Raw genomic sequence first — 14,674 nt, 5'->3', positions numbered from 1 at the left:
TAAAAAAAGCAGAATTTTAATTGTTAAAGTTTCTGTAGAACAATAAGTAATGCTTAGTCACTTTTAAATCTCCTTTTTTAACTATAAAACGTCAATCAGCGAACTCCCTGTGTCAGTCTTTTTTTCGAGGCTGGGCGCTTATTAACTTTTTCTGTTTAGGGTGGGCGCTTATTCGAGATGGGCGCTTATTTGAGGTTGAGCGTTTAATCGAATAAATACAGTATTTCAGGCATTTCATTACATCCGTGTTAATCGGAATTAATTTTACAATTAATTATAACCTTTTCTAAGGTTTATTATCTCACCTTTATGTTTCAAAAAAAAATCGCGATTTTGATGATGGAAATCACGTCAACAGCCAAATCCTGTGCTTATGCTTACCTCACGCCTGTTGACACTCGTTAAATAAGCACAAGCACAAGAAAGAAAGAAGAAATTCTTATTTCGCTTAACGTCAATCTCGTTCCCAGAGTCCACGTTCCACTTGAGCAGCGGACTCGATAACGATGGTCGTTTCCCGTCCCGCGGGAAAAAGGAAAACGCGGGCTCTGGGGACGAGATTGGCTTCACTTCACACACGAGTTCTCTTATGTTTATCGCACAAGTGTGAACCAGGCTTTAAAACGATCGGAAAAGACGTGTAACTACAAATACTTGAGAAATTTCTGATTGGCCGCTTCTTGTTTACAAAGCCTGACGAAAACACTCGAGAAAGTATGCGGGAATTCGAAAGTACTTTTTCGATCCGCAGCGCTTACATAAACTTGCGAATTCTCCGAACTTTTTCTCGTGTTTGAGCTTCAATCAGGCTATTTAACCTGGATTTAAACACACGCACCATTTACCTTATGGTTGCTTATTCTCGTGGGACTTAATTTTCGCTATTTTTAAATGACTCGCGAAATTTTAAAAGGACCCGCGAAAAATCTATTTTTAACTTCTATTAACGTATCATATAGACTCTTGGTTTTAGGCCATCGTAACTTGATTAAAAATATAACACAAACAGCGGTGATAAACATTATGAAAAATCGCATAAAAATCATAATGTTTATCACCGCTGTTTGTGTTATATTTTTAATCAAGTTCTATTAACGTATTTTTAATGTTTTGGCCAAATCGCGAAATTAGGTCCCGCGAAATATGCCCGTTCCATGTTCGCGAACTTTGATTAAGTTCCCGCGAAAATAAGTATATCGCTTACATCATGATGGAAATGCCGCTTATTGGAGCGAGGTCACAAATGTAACCACGGTTGTGAAAGTTTCGCTTATGAAAGCTATATTTGTTTATTGGAGGAACTGACTGAATGTCTGTTAAGGAAGAGATCTTCGTTTATGGGAGCAGTCCATTAGTGAGCATTTAACTGTACTATGTTGCACAAGAGGCATATTCCCTTTAATTGTCAACATGCACTTTCTGCTTTTCAGCTGGTGGAGCCGGAGCCATTGCAAAAGAAAACCTATGTACAACAAGAACTTCAAGGAATGGCTTACTGATCGTTATACATTCCTCTTAATGTTAGTTGTGAGAATTTAGTGGTTTATCAAGACAATATCTCCTGTTGATGATTTTCTCTATTCTCATTACGTGTCTGCTTAACAATGTATTGATATTGTAAGGAGAAAATTGATCTTGATCACTCTTGGAAATTAAATGGTTAACTGCTCCTTCTGTGAAAACCAACAGCAACAACAACAAACAGACATTAAAACTACAAATGATTTTATTAATATACTGAAATGACATTTTAATCGAAGTTGTTTCTTATCAGTCCCAAGTACTTTCATTGTACTTTCTCTTTGTACTTGGTATTTTATGCCAATGAGATTTTTAAGTCTCATGTTTTAATACAAAACCTTAAAAACGCTTGAGGAAATTTCTTAGTATCTGCACTATAAAAAACCTATAAAGATTACAAATTGAAAGACACCCCTTGTGCCTCTTAGTGTATTATAATGCTTTATATAATACGTGTGTTTTTTGGTATTTTATGTCAATGAATGTTTCTCAAGTCTCTTGTTCTGATACAAAACTATTGCAAACGCCATGATTACAATGCTAAATATAATATATCTAGTTTTGATCCTCAATATCACAAAAGTTTAGTTACATTAAGGAGTCGATCAGCTTATGCTTTCTTGAAACACTTTCTTTGCTTTCTCAAAAGCTTTTACCGCAGAATTAACTGTACTACCAAGTTCCTAAGTAAAGGAAAGGTAATTGGAATTGTGGTCAAGCTTTCCTGGATTGACTTTCTTGGTATCACACATTACAATGTAATCAGTCCAAGGACCACAATACTTGGCCACGTATTCTAATTACAATTAATTGGTAAAGACAAAAATCTACTTGCTGCTTTCCTTGCTGGTAAAGGCTTTTATGATTAACTCAGAAGTGTTAATATGACACGTGGTCAGTTGTCATGAAAACATCCATGTCAAGTGGCCTTGTTTTCAAGAAAGACAACCTCCCTCAGTTAATAGCTGACCTACTCCTTAATACACCTGACAGTTACAGCAGAGGTGCCAGACATGGACAGCTGCAACAAGCAGCCACAATTTTACATTTCTAATTATAAAACTAAACTTGAACCATGTCTCTTGTTTTACAGATTTGAATCAAAATGTCAATCTGACATATTACTTAGAAAAACAAGATGTTTTCTCATTTTGTATATATACACCATTTACACTGTACTGTATTGTCATAAACAGGTCAGAGATATCTTCTCGCCTCGTGTACACTATCTACACTGAACAAACAGGTCCGTTTACGAGGCGTCTACTGAGAAGGAAAGGTCAAGGGGTAGCTTCAGAAGTCTACCTAGTTTACAGAAAGTCAAGGCATGATGTCAAAATAGTGGTTTTCGGTCACGAACGTAAATTTTTAGGGGGGTGGCTTGCGCTCTTACGACAATTTCTTCAGCCCCCTCTTTCTAAACCTTCTAGAACTGTCCCAGAGATGCACTTGATACGTTTTGAGACAATGAGTACAACTATGATCAACGGTGGCTTTTCCGATTCACTCACAATCCTGTGTCTAAGAATTGACTGAGTCTATGATTTCCATCTGGCATGTTACTTAGTAACATCATGTAACCTGATGGCAACAACTTTTGTTCTTTTGCTCAATTTTGATTGGCCACTGAAGATCTAAAACTCTTTGGGTTCTTCTTCAAAAATTTGCCAAAAAATCAGCAAACTGGACTGATGGTTCCTTTTCATTACCGCCTCACCATGATAACGGACCTGCCTAAACTAAGTAATACATTTCCCTGAAGGTCTTAAAAAACTGTCAGCATCAGCTTTTGAAACAGAAATGAAACATTCCGATCGGTTTCTGGTCGAAAATGTCACAGATAACTTTGAATCAGTCAATTTTTAATTCCACTGCCATGAACATAGTCAACTGGTAAGTAGCAACAGTTTGGCGAGAAAAAGAGAAAAACAACAAAGTAACAGTTGAAGAATAGTAAAAGCCCTCTAGAAGAGAGAACAAATGACATTTGCACACACTCATAGTTGAAGTAGAACTATTTTGCAATGGACATTCATGTAGGAGATATCTTCACAGGCAAATCAACGTGAACGAGACAAAGTTTCTTGCAGTTATACGTCCGTGCATCAGTCTACATTACAAGCGAGGTTTATCGTGTATAAAGAATATGCCCGATTGTGTGACTTTTCTCAGAATTCTACTAAGAAAGTTTATGAGAGATGTAACATAATGCAACGGTTCCAATTTATTTTCCAGCAAAGACAGCAGTTCTGCTTTCTGTACAAACTGCAAGTACTCCTTTATTTTTCTCAGGTTTAATCGAGTGAAGGAACATGCAAACCCATAAACATGTAAGAAAATCACCTTGTGCGACCAGTCTTTATCGTCCTATGTGATCTTTAAACATTCCTGCGTTTCCATCAACTCAACTTGGCCAGAGAAAAATGTGGGCCTACTCCATGTCTACCTTTCACGATACTGTCTCGGAATGCAAATGCAAACAACATTCCAGCATACTGAAAAAGCTGTTTGGCAATACAAAGAGTTTCACAAAGAAGCTGCACCATGTAACAAAAACAAACTGTTTAGCAACACAGGTTTTGCAAAGAAACTGCATCATATAACAAGAATATGTTTGAAACCACTCTATCTTGCAACATCCCTCATGAAACCACAATAAACAAAATAGATGTTTTACGGTTACATTTTCTTTTTAAAAAAATATAAACTTTCGACAACCTGGAGTGTTGTCTTCGCCTGATAAATTTATTGAAAACTGAAACAAATAGGCAAGTTCTATTCACTTTTTTGATGTGTACATGAACTTAGAAATGCAAATACTAGACTGGCGTTAAAAATTAAATTTTGCCAGAGTTCTAGTGTTCAACACACAATGGGCTCTCCATGCAAGCTTACTGTTAGATTAAGAGAAGTTAGTAAACGTTTACTGAAATCACATCCAAGGAGATTACTTGCACCACTGTGGTCATTAACTGTTAAACTAAGAGAAGCTATCGTGTCACTTTTCGCCAGACGGTCGCACAGATTATTTAACCATTTGCAACTCATACCACCGTAGTTGTTCAATGTAAGACCAAGTGAAGTTAATGACGCGTTTTTCACCAAACCATCAGCCAGACCAAGTCCCCAGTGTTCAGTTGTGCCACCATAGTTGTTTAATGTAAGACTTAGTGTAGTTAATGACGTGTTTTTCACTAAACTAGCACCCACACAGCGTGCCCAGTCTCCACTCATGTCACTGCAGCTGTCGAATGTAAGATTAAGTGTATTTAATGACGTGCTTTTCGCTAAACCACAACACAGATTTAATTCCCAGTCTCTACCCATGTCAGTGCAGCTGTCGAATGTAAGACAAAGTGTAGTTAATGACGTGTTTAACTCCAAACCAAGTCCCCAGTCTCCATGCATGTCACTGCAGCTGTTGTATGTAAGACTAAGTGTAGTTAATGACGCGTTGTTTGCCAAACCATCACCCAGACCAAGTGCCCAGACTCCACTCATGTCATTGCAGCTGTCGAATGTAAGACTAAGTGTAGTTAATGACGTGTTGTTTGCCAAACCATCACCCAGACCATGTCCCCAGACTCCACTCATATCAATGCAGCTGTCGAATGTAAGACTAAGTGTAGTTAATGACGTGTTGTTTGACAAACCATCACCCAGACCAAGTGCCCAGACTCCAATCAAGTCATCGCAGCTATTGAATGTAAGACTAAGTGTAGTTAATGACGTGTTGTTTGCCAAACCAAATCCCCAGACTCCACCACTGTCATTGCAGCTGTCGAATGTAAGACTAAGTGTAGTTAATGACGTGTTGTTTGCAAAACCATCACCCAGACCAGGTCCCCAGACTCCACTCGTGTCATCGCAGTTGTTGAATGTAAGCCAAAGTGTAGTTAATGACGTGTTTTCCGCCAAACCATCACTCAGACCAAGTCCCCAGTCTCCACTCATGTCACTGCAGCTGTTGTATGTAAGACTAAGTGTAGTTAATGACGTGTTTTTCGCCAAAATATTATCCAGACCAAGTCCCCAGTCTCCACTCATGTCACTGCAGCTGTCGAATGTAAGACTAAGTGTAGTTAATGACGTGTTGTTTGCTAAACCATCACCCAGACCAAGTGCCCAGTCTCCACTTATGTCACTGCAGCTGTCAAATGTAAGACTAAGTGTAGTTAATGACGTGTATTCCGCCAAACCATCACCCAGATCATGCGCCCAGTCTCCACTCATGTCACCATGATAACTGATGTTAAGACTAAGCTTACTTTTGGAGGTGTCTTTAAGTTTCGATAAGACTGAGGTTAATGATGGAGAAACGTCGGTGGTGGAAAAATTGAGGTCTTTACAAATCCACTCATCTGATGTCAAGCTAGGGGCAATCAAGGCAAAGGAACATCTTTGGTTACATGATAACTCCTGAAGAGCACTGTTTCCCTCTTTGGTCAGTTCTCCCCAAATGTTTATACTCAACGTGGACAGGGTCTTGCATAGCTTTAAATGCCTTAGAAAACAGTCAGCGACATCATCTGATACGTTACCATGGATGTTTAAAGTGACACAAGAAGTTGAGGATTCCATCAAGAGTTTACAGAGAGCTTCTGCCCCACTGAAACTCAACTCGCCCCAAAGGCTTAAAATTAATGACTTCAGTTTAAATGCAGGACAAAGCCGGGCTACCTGTTCCTCTGTTATGTTTCCAGTGTCACTTGGATGAACTGTGACTGACATATATGGCTTTTTCGCCACGAGTACATTCTCAGTGATTTTCAACCAGTTGTCAGGAAGCTCTCCAAACACTTTCACTTTCAAAGAATTCAAAGACGTGTTTTCCAGCAAACCTTTCTTCAAGGAGACGGCACCATTGTAGCTAAGTTTTCCATAGACAATCAGAGTAAGGGACTTTAAAATGGCTTGTGCTGCAAGTCCTTCACCAACAGCACTAGCTTGAGAATCCGTCATCTCTCCATATATGATGAGGTCAAGAGAGGTTAAAGAGCTGTTTGATAAAACGTTTTTCAAAGTCCGCATCACACTATTACTCGTTGAACCATAAATCTTGAGGACAACAGATGTCAGTGGTGTATCTGGTGACAATCCAGTCAGGGTAATAGGCCAAGCCTCATTCTGTTCATAACCCAGTTTAAATGTTACAGTAGTCGCAGTCTTACTTGCGGCTAAAGTGACATCAGGTCTCAAATAAACATTATCATTCTCGATACCTTGTAATAACTGATCCGTAAAGGAAGACAGAGTAAAGTTTTCAGACAGTGCTGTAAACAAGCTTTCTTTCAGGCATCTAACCGACAGAAAACCAATAGAAAAGGAAAGTGTTCTTAAGTGTGGCCAGGATGCTAGGAAATCAACAACTGTATTAAAATCTGTAAACTCTGTCTCTTTCTTGATTGTCACAGTAAGATGAAGAGGGTGCTGTAATTGAGAAAAGCTCTTGCAGGCATTCACAACCATCAGAACATCTGAATCGGTTTCATCATCGAAAACCAAGTCTAAAGTCAGTGGAAATGGGATGAAGGAACAAAGAGCCATTGCCACTTGTTCTGCATTTCTACTTTCATTGAAACTTTCCGTAAAGAAAGTCGCGTCTTCCTTGGAGCACTTGTTCCAGTCCCAGTGTTCACTCTCAAGCATCTTGCCAATCTGTCCAAAAAGAACACTAGCATCCCTACCCAATATACCAGACACAAAGAGAAACACTTGTCGGTATTTGCGGGTGATCTCCGCACGAAACTCTAGCTCAAAGTCATGGAAAACATTCACTTCCTCTTTGAGTATCTTGTGTGCCAGATATAATGCAGCCAAGTACTCTTGGAACGTTTTGTGAAAGAAGTAATACTCATGCTGTGGGTTTATCCTCTTTACACTTGCTTCCTTGAACACAAGGCCAATTTTGCGAGCTGCCAGATCTTTATAGTTGCTTTCAAATCTTGCCAATTCTTCTTCACGAAAAAAATGCCGATCTTCCTGTAGGCATCTCCAAGCTAACTCACCTAACGCTAGTAAACTTTCTTCAAATTGCTTCTCAAGAGCTTTGTCATCATCAGGAGCTTCCAAGTTGTGTTTTGCACAATATCTTCTTAAAGGGCATCTGACAATGATCTGATAAAGTTCTGTGCGAAAAGAGGGCAGTTCTCCTTGATAGTCTTCGAAAACAACACAAAGAAGAAGCAGATTTAATGGATTGTTTAGCAATGCATGAAGGAAATGATTGTCTTGAATTTCTTTAATAAGCCTTTCTCCTGTTGGCAAATGCTCAGGACCGGCATTCCTAAAATGTTTTCTGATATAATCAAAAGCATCTTCTTCTGTAAATCCTTCGATTTGTAAAAGAATATCAAAGTCAACCTTCTGTCGCACTACAATTCCTCTTTCTTGACGAGATGTAACCAGGACATAACAAAACGGTAAAATCTTTTTGTGAAGCAATTTATCCACATGAATTTCTGATTTTTTAGGCAGCTCATCCAGACCATCCAGAATGATCAAAACCTTTTCTTGGTAATGGAAATCTTGGATGTAATCCATTAACTCTTTCTTGGCAGTTTCCTCCATACGTTCAGGAAGAAGTTGTTCATCAATGGCTTCCAATATGTCGCCATCAATATCCCGGCATTTAAGCAGCAGCACAACTTCAAATTCAGGAAAGGAATACTCTTTTGGAATTTGTTCTTTTGACCAGTCATGAGCAATTTTAAGGCAAAAAGTTGTCTTGCCTATTCCAGGGCTTCCCTCTACAAGCGCAGTGACATCATCGTTGTCTTTAAAGATGTCATACATGTTCACTTCATTGTTTTCCAGCCTAAAGTCTCTTTTTCTCCTTGAAACGATTTTCAATCTGGTGTAGACTTCTTCAAGAGGTAGCTGAATAGTGTTCTGCCAAAAGAGTGGTTTCAACTGGGATCGCCTGTTGTACTCGGCTTTGAGAATTCTTACAACAACAGCGAGACCACCACCTAACACAGAACAAGTTATAAGCTTTACTTGTCAATAAAAACCTTTTATCTATTCACACTATTCTCTGAAATATCCTAACAAAATGCGCCCTTTCCTATCAGCGCTTGAATGCGACACTTCCTATCAGCGCTTGAATGTTTTATAAATGCCCTGTCTCCAATAAATGCCTCCAGCCCAACCCCTTGAGCTTCTAAAATAAAATAAGCATCTGGGCACTGAAATGAATCGTTTTGATACACATAGAAAGAACTCATAATAAATATTTGTCTTAATTGATTATGATTAAACAAAATATTTTCTTCTACTCACTCTGGGTTTGACTTTCCTGGTGACTGGTCACAGGAAAATGCAACTGACTGTATTCCACAGATGAAGGAAGTTGGCCAAAACCAGGGGAGTCTTCTGAAAAGGAAGCATACCATTAAAACAACGTCATGAAAAGGCTTGATTGTATCTATGAGTTTCCTTAATGATTACTATTAAGATGCTGTTATGCTCACATGGCACATTTTCAAACAAACTCAGTTTACTTATCAAATTTTCATATTCTTTGCCTTCAAAACAATGTGCAAGAGCCAATGTAATAAAACAAACGGCCCATAGACTAATATCATTTGCTGTGACTGCAATTTTTTCCCTACTCACTCTGGGTGTGATGACTTCCCAGGAAAGTCGGTTCTTCATGAGTTGGATTGTCTGCAGCACGAGGCAACTGATTGTGTTGCATTGATGAAGGTGGCCAGCCAAAAGAGCCTAGAGAAAAATACAGATTGGTACAGAAATTGAACATTAAGTTGGATGACCACTGAGGTACATGTTACCTGTTCTCATGTGCAATTGTACAAAAACATTGAAACTACTTACCCGAAATGTGGCTTCTTGGGTAATGAGGTTCTTCATGGGTTTGATTACTTGCAGCAAGAGGTAATTGACTTGATATCACTGCTGGAGGTCGCAGGCCATAACCAAAGGAACCTTGCACTGAAGAAAAATACCATTAAAACTGTGTTAAAAAAGGCACAACAGATTACCACTCAATCTTTTTGTTCATGCATTATTGGGTGGGGTAGGGTGGGTCATTTTAAGCAGAATACTACATAATAACAAAATTGCACTCAGTGGCTACAGAGTAGAACGACCAATGACACAGAGCTAAGTATTGTGCAAGGTTGGGTGGTCTTCAAGTTCTCATACATTTATCAATATGGTTGCAACTGAAGAAAAATATAAGTATTATTTTCCTCCTCACTCTGAGTGTGGGTTCCTTGAAAAGTAGTTTCTCCATAAGTCTGAGAAGCAACAGGAAAAGGTAACTGATTGCATTCCACTGGGTGCCAGCCATTACCAGAAGGGCCTTGCAGAAGAAAAAAAAAAACATATGATTAAAACAATGCAATTTAAGACATGGCTGCTTTCATTCCACAGGAGAGAATTTAAATGTCAGCCGGCAGTGGAGCAATTGACAAGATTTTTTAATTGCAAAAAAACCTACATGCCATGCCATCATGCCAATTAACCAATTAGATTTACAGCTGTGTATATATTGTGTTTATTTATTAGGCAGCTAAATTATTTCTTAGTAGCAAGCTGAATCCCCTTGTTTAATATGCCCAATTCATCAAAACAATTCTAGGAGCTAAGAGGGTGACTGGCTTCAAAACCCTGTTTGAAGTTATCATTTGTTTTGATTGCACAAAAAGATTTTTCTACCCACCCTGAGGATGATGACTTCTCCAAAAAGTGAGTTCTCCATGAGTCTGAGTGGTTGCAGGAAAAGGCGACTGACTTTGTCCCACTGTCATGAACATGTCAAACCACAAAAAGAAGAAAGAGATTTTGTTAAACCAAACTTTGAGCACATCTATTTTATTATATCTTTTCTTTTGCACAGCTCTACCAAAAAAAAGACAAAGCATGTAGTAGAAAAATTCTGTTGTGTGTGGGCATTACACTGGTCAGCGTTCCAAGAAGAATGCCACCAAACTTGGCTTGGTAACCAATCTGCTGGACCAATTGACAGTGACATTGAGGGAGAAGAGGTGCCTTAATTCTACTTTTCCACAACCTAGTTTTAAATAACAGGTCTGCAATGCGAACATGTGTCTAGTGGAAGGTGGATACTGGCAGTCGCAATCACACATGTAACTATAGTTGATATCCCTTCATCTCTCAGGTCCACCTGTGTTTGGTTTCTCCCGAGGATTAGGATCTTGAGCCTAAGATTTATGCTTTAGCTCTAATTCTTTAATATGCTCTTTTATTATGGTCGATTTATACCCTTAAAAATAGATAATTCTGCAAAAAATTGTGTTACTTCCAATTTCATTCAAATTTGGAGCACAGGAAGTCAATAGATTAGCGTGAAGACACTGCCATGTGGCCTACATGACGAGTTTATTGGCGTGGGACTCACACTATAAAATTTTTGGCGTCATCATGCGAGAGATCGCCGCTAGTTAACTGTTTTCATCCAGGAGAAATCCTAATCCTAATTTTAGATGAAGAAGAAGATCCTTGTGTTATTTCTAGTGGCGAAGAAAGCGGTTTAGGCCGGGAGCTCAACAAGGAATTTTCTACATTCCACCACTAGATACAATTTCTAACCCGAGGTGGCCTCCCCCATAAGCCTTGTGGTTTCTTGGAGGTCTCCTCGCCCTATCTTTTTAAGTTATTTTAATTTGTATGTTTAATTCTGAAGTGGCAAATAAATGATGATGATGATGATGATGAAATACAGTAAAAACAAGAAATTTGCTACATTCCACCAGATTCCCTTCACCACTCCCAGTTCAAAGTTGTTTCTGAATTTTGGAAATTGAATAGGGTGTCAGAAATCGAATGAGTGTCATAAATCTTATACAGTTTAAGGTATTTAATTCTTTCACCGCAAAAATAGCTCTTAAAATCGACGTGTTTGGCGATATCTCATATACAGTAATATTTCCAAAAAATTATTTCTCAAAATGTGCATGTGCCTTCTATTGGCGAGCAATATAATAAACGGCAAGCAGTGCATGCAGAGGGATGACGTTTCCTAACGTATAACGGGATCTTAAATAAGGAATTTTGTCTAAAAAATTAACATAATAAATAAAAGTAGCTGACAACTTCTGTATTGAGTGACTGTTCAACGAAATCCAAACAAAAGCTGCGTTATCTTGTAGCGTGACATTTGGTAATCCATGATAAACAATATTTCTCTCCAGCGACAGATCTCGTAATTGTATTACTCAGGCCAACTGTAGAAGTTGTCTTTTTACTGAATCTAATAGAAGTCATCCAATTCAATTTGTCTCCTCTGTTACATTTTGTATAAGTCCTTTCTAACTTTCAAGAAGAATTTTACTCTGTGTGCTTCGTGGCGATTTCTTGTTGTGCTAAACTTAATCTTAGTTCGACGTTCACGTGTAATTAATTAGCACTCCTATTTGGTCGGTCGATTGCTACAAAATCATTACATCAGACGAAAGACTTCACATCATCGCCCAACAAGAAGCCACTGAGTAGCTTGAAACCGGATGGTAAATGTTTAACCACTCTTTTGGCTAACAAGAAGCCTAAGGCTTTTAGACGTACCCTGTCACGTTTATATTTTCCTTTTGTTGCTGTTCAACAAGAAGTGTGTTATGTTGAAGCGTGACATGCAATCTACGATACTCGGCCGTCAGTATTTAAGGTCAAAGGCGCTTAAATCGCTTTTGAAGACTTTAAAGGTAAAGATATCAGAGTTGTTTTCGTAGTACTTTTAAAACTCATAAAATATAACGTGATTCTTTCATTTATATCTCGTACTGGTCATTTCTAACGGAGCAGGAAGTCTATTTTGCTCTGTGGTCTAAGCAATGATTTATTGTTGAGTTAAACACATGGAAAACGCATATAACGCACGTAATTTTAATCCCTCAAGTGGCAAGTAATTTAAAACATTTCCTCCGTCCCATTCCCCTTCCCCTTCCCCTATTGAGTAGATGATGAAAGATGACCAGTTTTAAGCACTTTTGTGCCGATCAAAAGGAGATAATCAAATTACTTCATTTATCTCGCAAGCACGCTTCGGTCGGTCGGTTTCTTGCTCTACGAAATACACTTCTCAATAACTTCTCTGGGCTAGCTGTAGTTCCGCTGCAGTTCGCTACTAGAGGCAAATGCATTATCACTGACATAGAGTATCGCAAACGTCGCGGAATATTCATTCTCAAATTCAATTGGTGCCGAATATCCCTTTTGTGATCATTCTTGAATTCAATTGGCTCCACTTTGGTAACACTTTTCCTGAATGTGTTCTTATCCTCATGTAAATGGTCACGGAACGGGAAACCCAGTGAAACTCTATGCGCATTACTTACTATCTTAGGTTACATGAAGTATTTATCCGAATTTTTTCCCCTTCTGCATAGGGTCTAGATGCTTCGCACTAGACACAAAAAAGGAAAAGTTACATTGGATTTGGGGACAGAAACATAAAATATGGTCAGACCCTAAAGCAATTAAGATAATTAAAATCTTGAACCATAAAAATACAATACAGAGTTTTCAACAAATTGTAGTAATTGTACAAAGTAAGTTTTCCTACTCACTCTGGTACATTTGAGGGACTGCAGCTGCAGTAAAAGGTAACTGACTGTGTTCCACTGACGAAGGTAACCTTCCATGACCAGAGGAGCCTTCCAGAAGAAAATGCAAAAAATTATAAAAAAAAACTTACAAAATAATGTGATACAGAATTTTTGCACTGTGGTAGAGGGGCTTTGAGGTCACTTGCTTTTTTGTGAAATTGTACATTTTTATTTCCTACATTTATATTTCCTACTCACCCTGAATGTGACTTCTATGATAACTATGTCCTTCTTGAATCTGACTTGCCACAGTAGAAGGCAACTGACTGTGTTCCACAGATGGCGGCAGAAAGCCAGGAAATCCTTGAACAGAAAAAAAGACATTCAAACAGAGGCATATAATAGCTAATAATATTATGTGTCCCAAAAAACAAGCTTTACAGGATCTGGGAAATGGTGACCTTTTAACAGGAAGAGCTTGTAAGCTTTTTACGCAAATTAAAACATGGCACACAATTTTGATCAAAAATTTGGTAGTAACTGAAGAAAATGTTTTCCTACTCACTCTGAGTGTGACTTGTTTGATACAATTGTGTTGGAGGCTGCTCAACTGCAGCAAAAGGTAACTGACTGTGTTCCACTGATGAAGCTGGCCCGCTATGACCAGAGAAGCCTTTTGAAAGAAAAAAATATCCAGAATGTGTAAAGTGAAGGGCCTGTAAAGGTCAGATGTGAAACGATGTGACTATTCTGTGAAAGTGTGCCTTAATAGACCATTTGCATTATGACGTAAAAGCGCAAAGACTTCTGGTAGTTGTAGTTAAGTTCGCGGGAAAAAACCATTTCTGCCTTATGATTGGCTAAGGGCAGCCAAGCGTGAAGGTGGACATCCAGGACTTTTATTTTGATCTGAAGTTGAGCTGCCAAGTTTACGCTCTTTGTCGCTTCGAAATTTGTTTATACATTTATTTTTTCAGTTCCCTGTTAAAAATATAGAAAACAGGATGATAGCTTTGGAATGAAAATTGACTGAGTTCTGTGTTTTAACCAAGACAGTCAAATGTTGTTCGTGTTCAAGTATAAGTGTACGTTGTGTGGCGGAGTCGACTTGGTAGAAATTCATTCATCGGGGCCGACAACTTCTCTTCGTAAATAATTTTAGCCTAATATCACAGCTTTAAAACATCGCGCACTGGAAACAGATTGCTTGAAAGGACGAGTCTAGGATATAACTAAATTTGTGTGGAATCAAGTGAAAGCAAGGCAAGCCATTGACTTTGTCCATCATCTATTTTTAGACGTTCAACAAACGATCGCTTCCATCGATCGCAGGTGAATTAATTCTTCACTGAAAAGCTTAGAAAATTTACCATTTGTCATGATTGCTCGGCGGGACGATTAGTTTAATTTATTTTTACAGCGAGACAGAGAAAAGAGTCAAATAATTTTCCTCGTTCAATCGAGCTTCATCCGATCATCGATGAATCATGAAGGGTCAATCATAAAGGATTTTCAAACTACCCTGTGCAGGTGAATACAGATTTAATATTTTAATATCTTAAAATTGTATTTCTGTTTTCGTCAAATTAGAACTGTAATTGCAATATTCTTTAACAAAGAAGTTT

General features: G+C 38.4%; 1 protein-coding gene across 4 annotated transcripts in view; it reads right to left on the bottom strand.

Moving 5' to 3' along the window:
• The window catches only part of LOC144637526 (uncharacterized), a 117,829-nt gene that overhangs the window by 93,924 nt on the left and 9,231 nt on the right, over nucleotides 1-14,674 (bottom strand). The window contains exons 9-17 of one of the 4 annotated variants that reach the window (XM_078496598.1): nucleotides 13,615-13,722; nucleotides 13,308-13,412; nucleotides 13,071-13,157; nucleotides 10,208-10,288; nucleotides 9,743-9,847; nucleotides 9,358-9,474; nucleotides 9,139-9,246; nucleotides 8,803-8,895; nucleotides 3,582-8,492 (exon numbers count right to left, since the gene is read on the bottom strand). In XM_078496598.1, the coding sequence (XP_078352724.1) occupies nucleotides 4,384-8,492; nucleotides 8,803-8,895; nucleotides 9,139-9,246; nucleotides 9,358-9,474; nucleotides 9,743-9,847; nucleotides 10,208-10,288; nucleotides 13,071-13,157; nucleotides 13,308-13,412; nucleotides 13,615-13,722 (4,913 nt within the window). In that variant the 3' untranslated portion in view covers nucleotides 3,582-4,383. Of the gene's footprint in view, nucleotides 1-3,581; nucleotides 8,493-8,802; nucleotides 8,896-9,138; nucleotides 9,247-9,357; nucleotides 9,475-9,742; nucleotides 9,848-10,207; nucleotides 10,289-13,070; nucleotides 13,158-13,307; nucleotides 13,413-13,614; nucleotides 13,723-14,674 lie in introns of those variants that run through there. The other 3 variants (XM_078496599.1, XM_078496600.1, XM_078496597.1) reach the window with 3 other exon arrangements.

This window comes from Oculina patagonica, chromosome 14, assembly GCF_052425735.1.
Source record: "Oculina patagonica isolate OP01 chromosome 14, crgOcupat, whole genome shotgun sequence".
In the NCBI taxonomy this organism is placed as follows: Eukaryota; Metazoa; Cnidaria; class Anthozoa; order Scleractinia; family Oculinidae; genus Oculina; species Oculina patagonica.
Note: the sequence above shows the minus strand (reverse complement) of the source record. Positions and strands in the feature narration are given on the sequence as shown.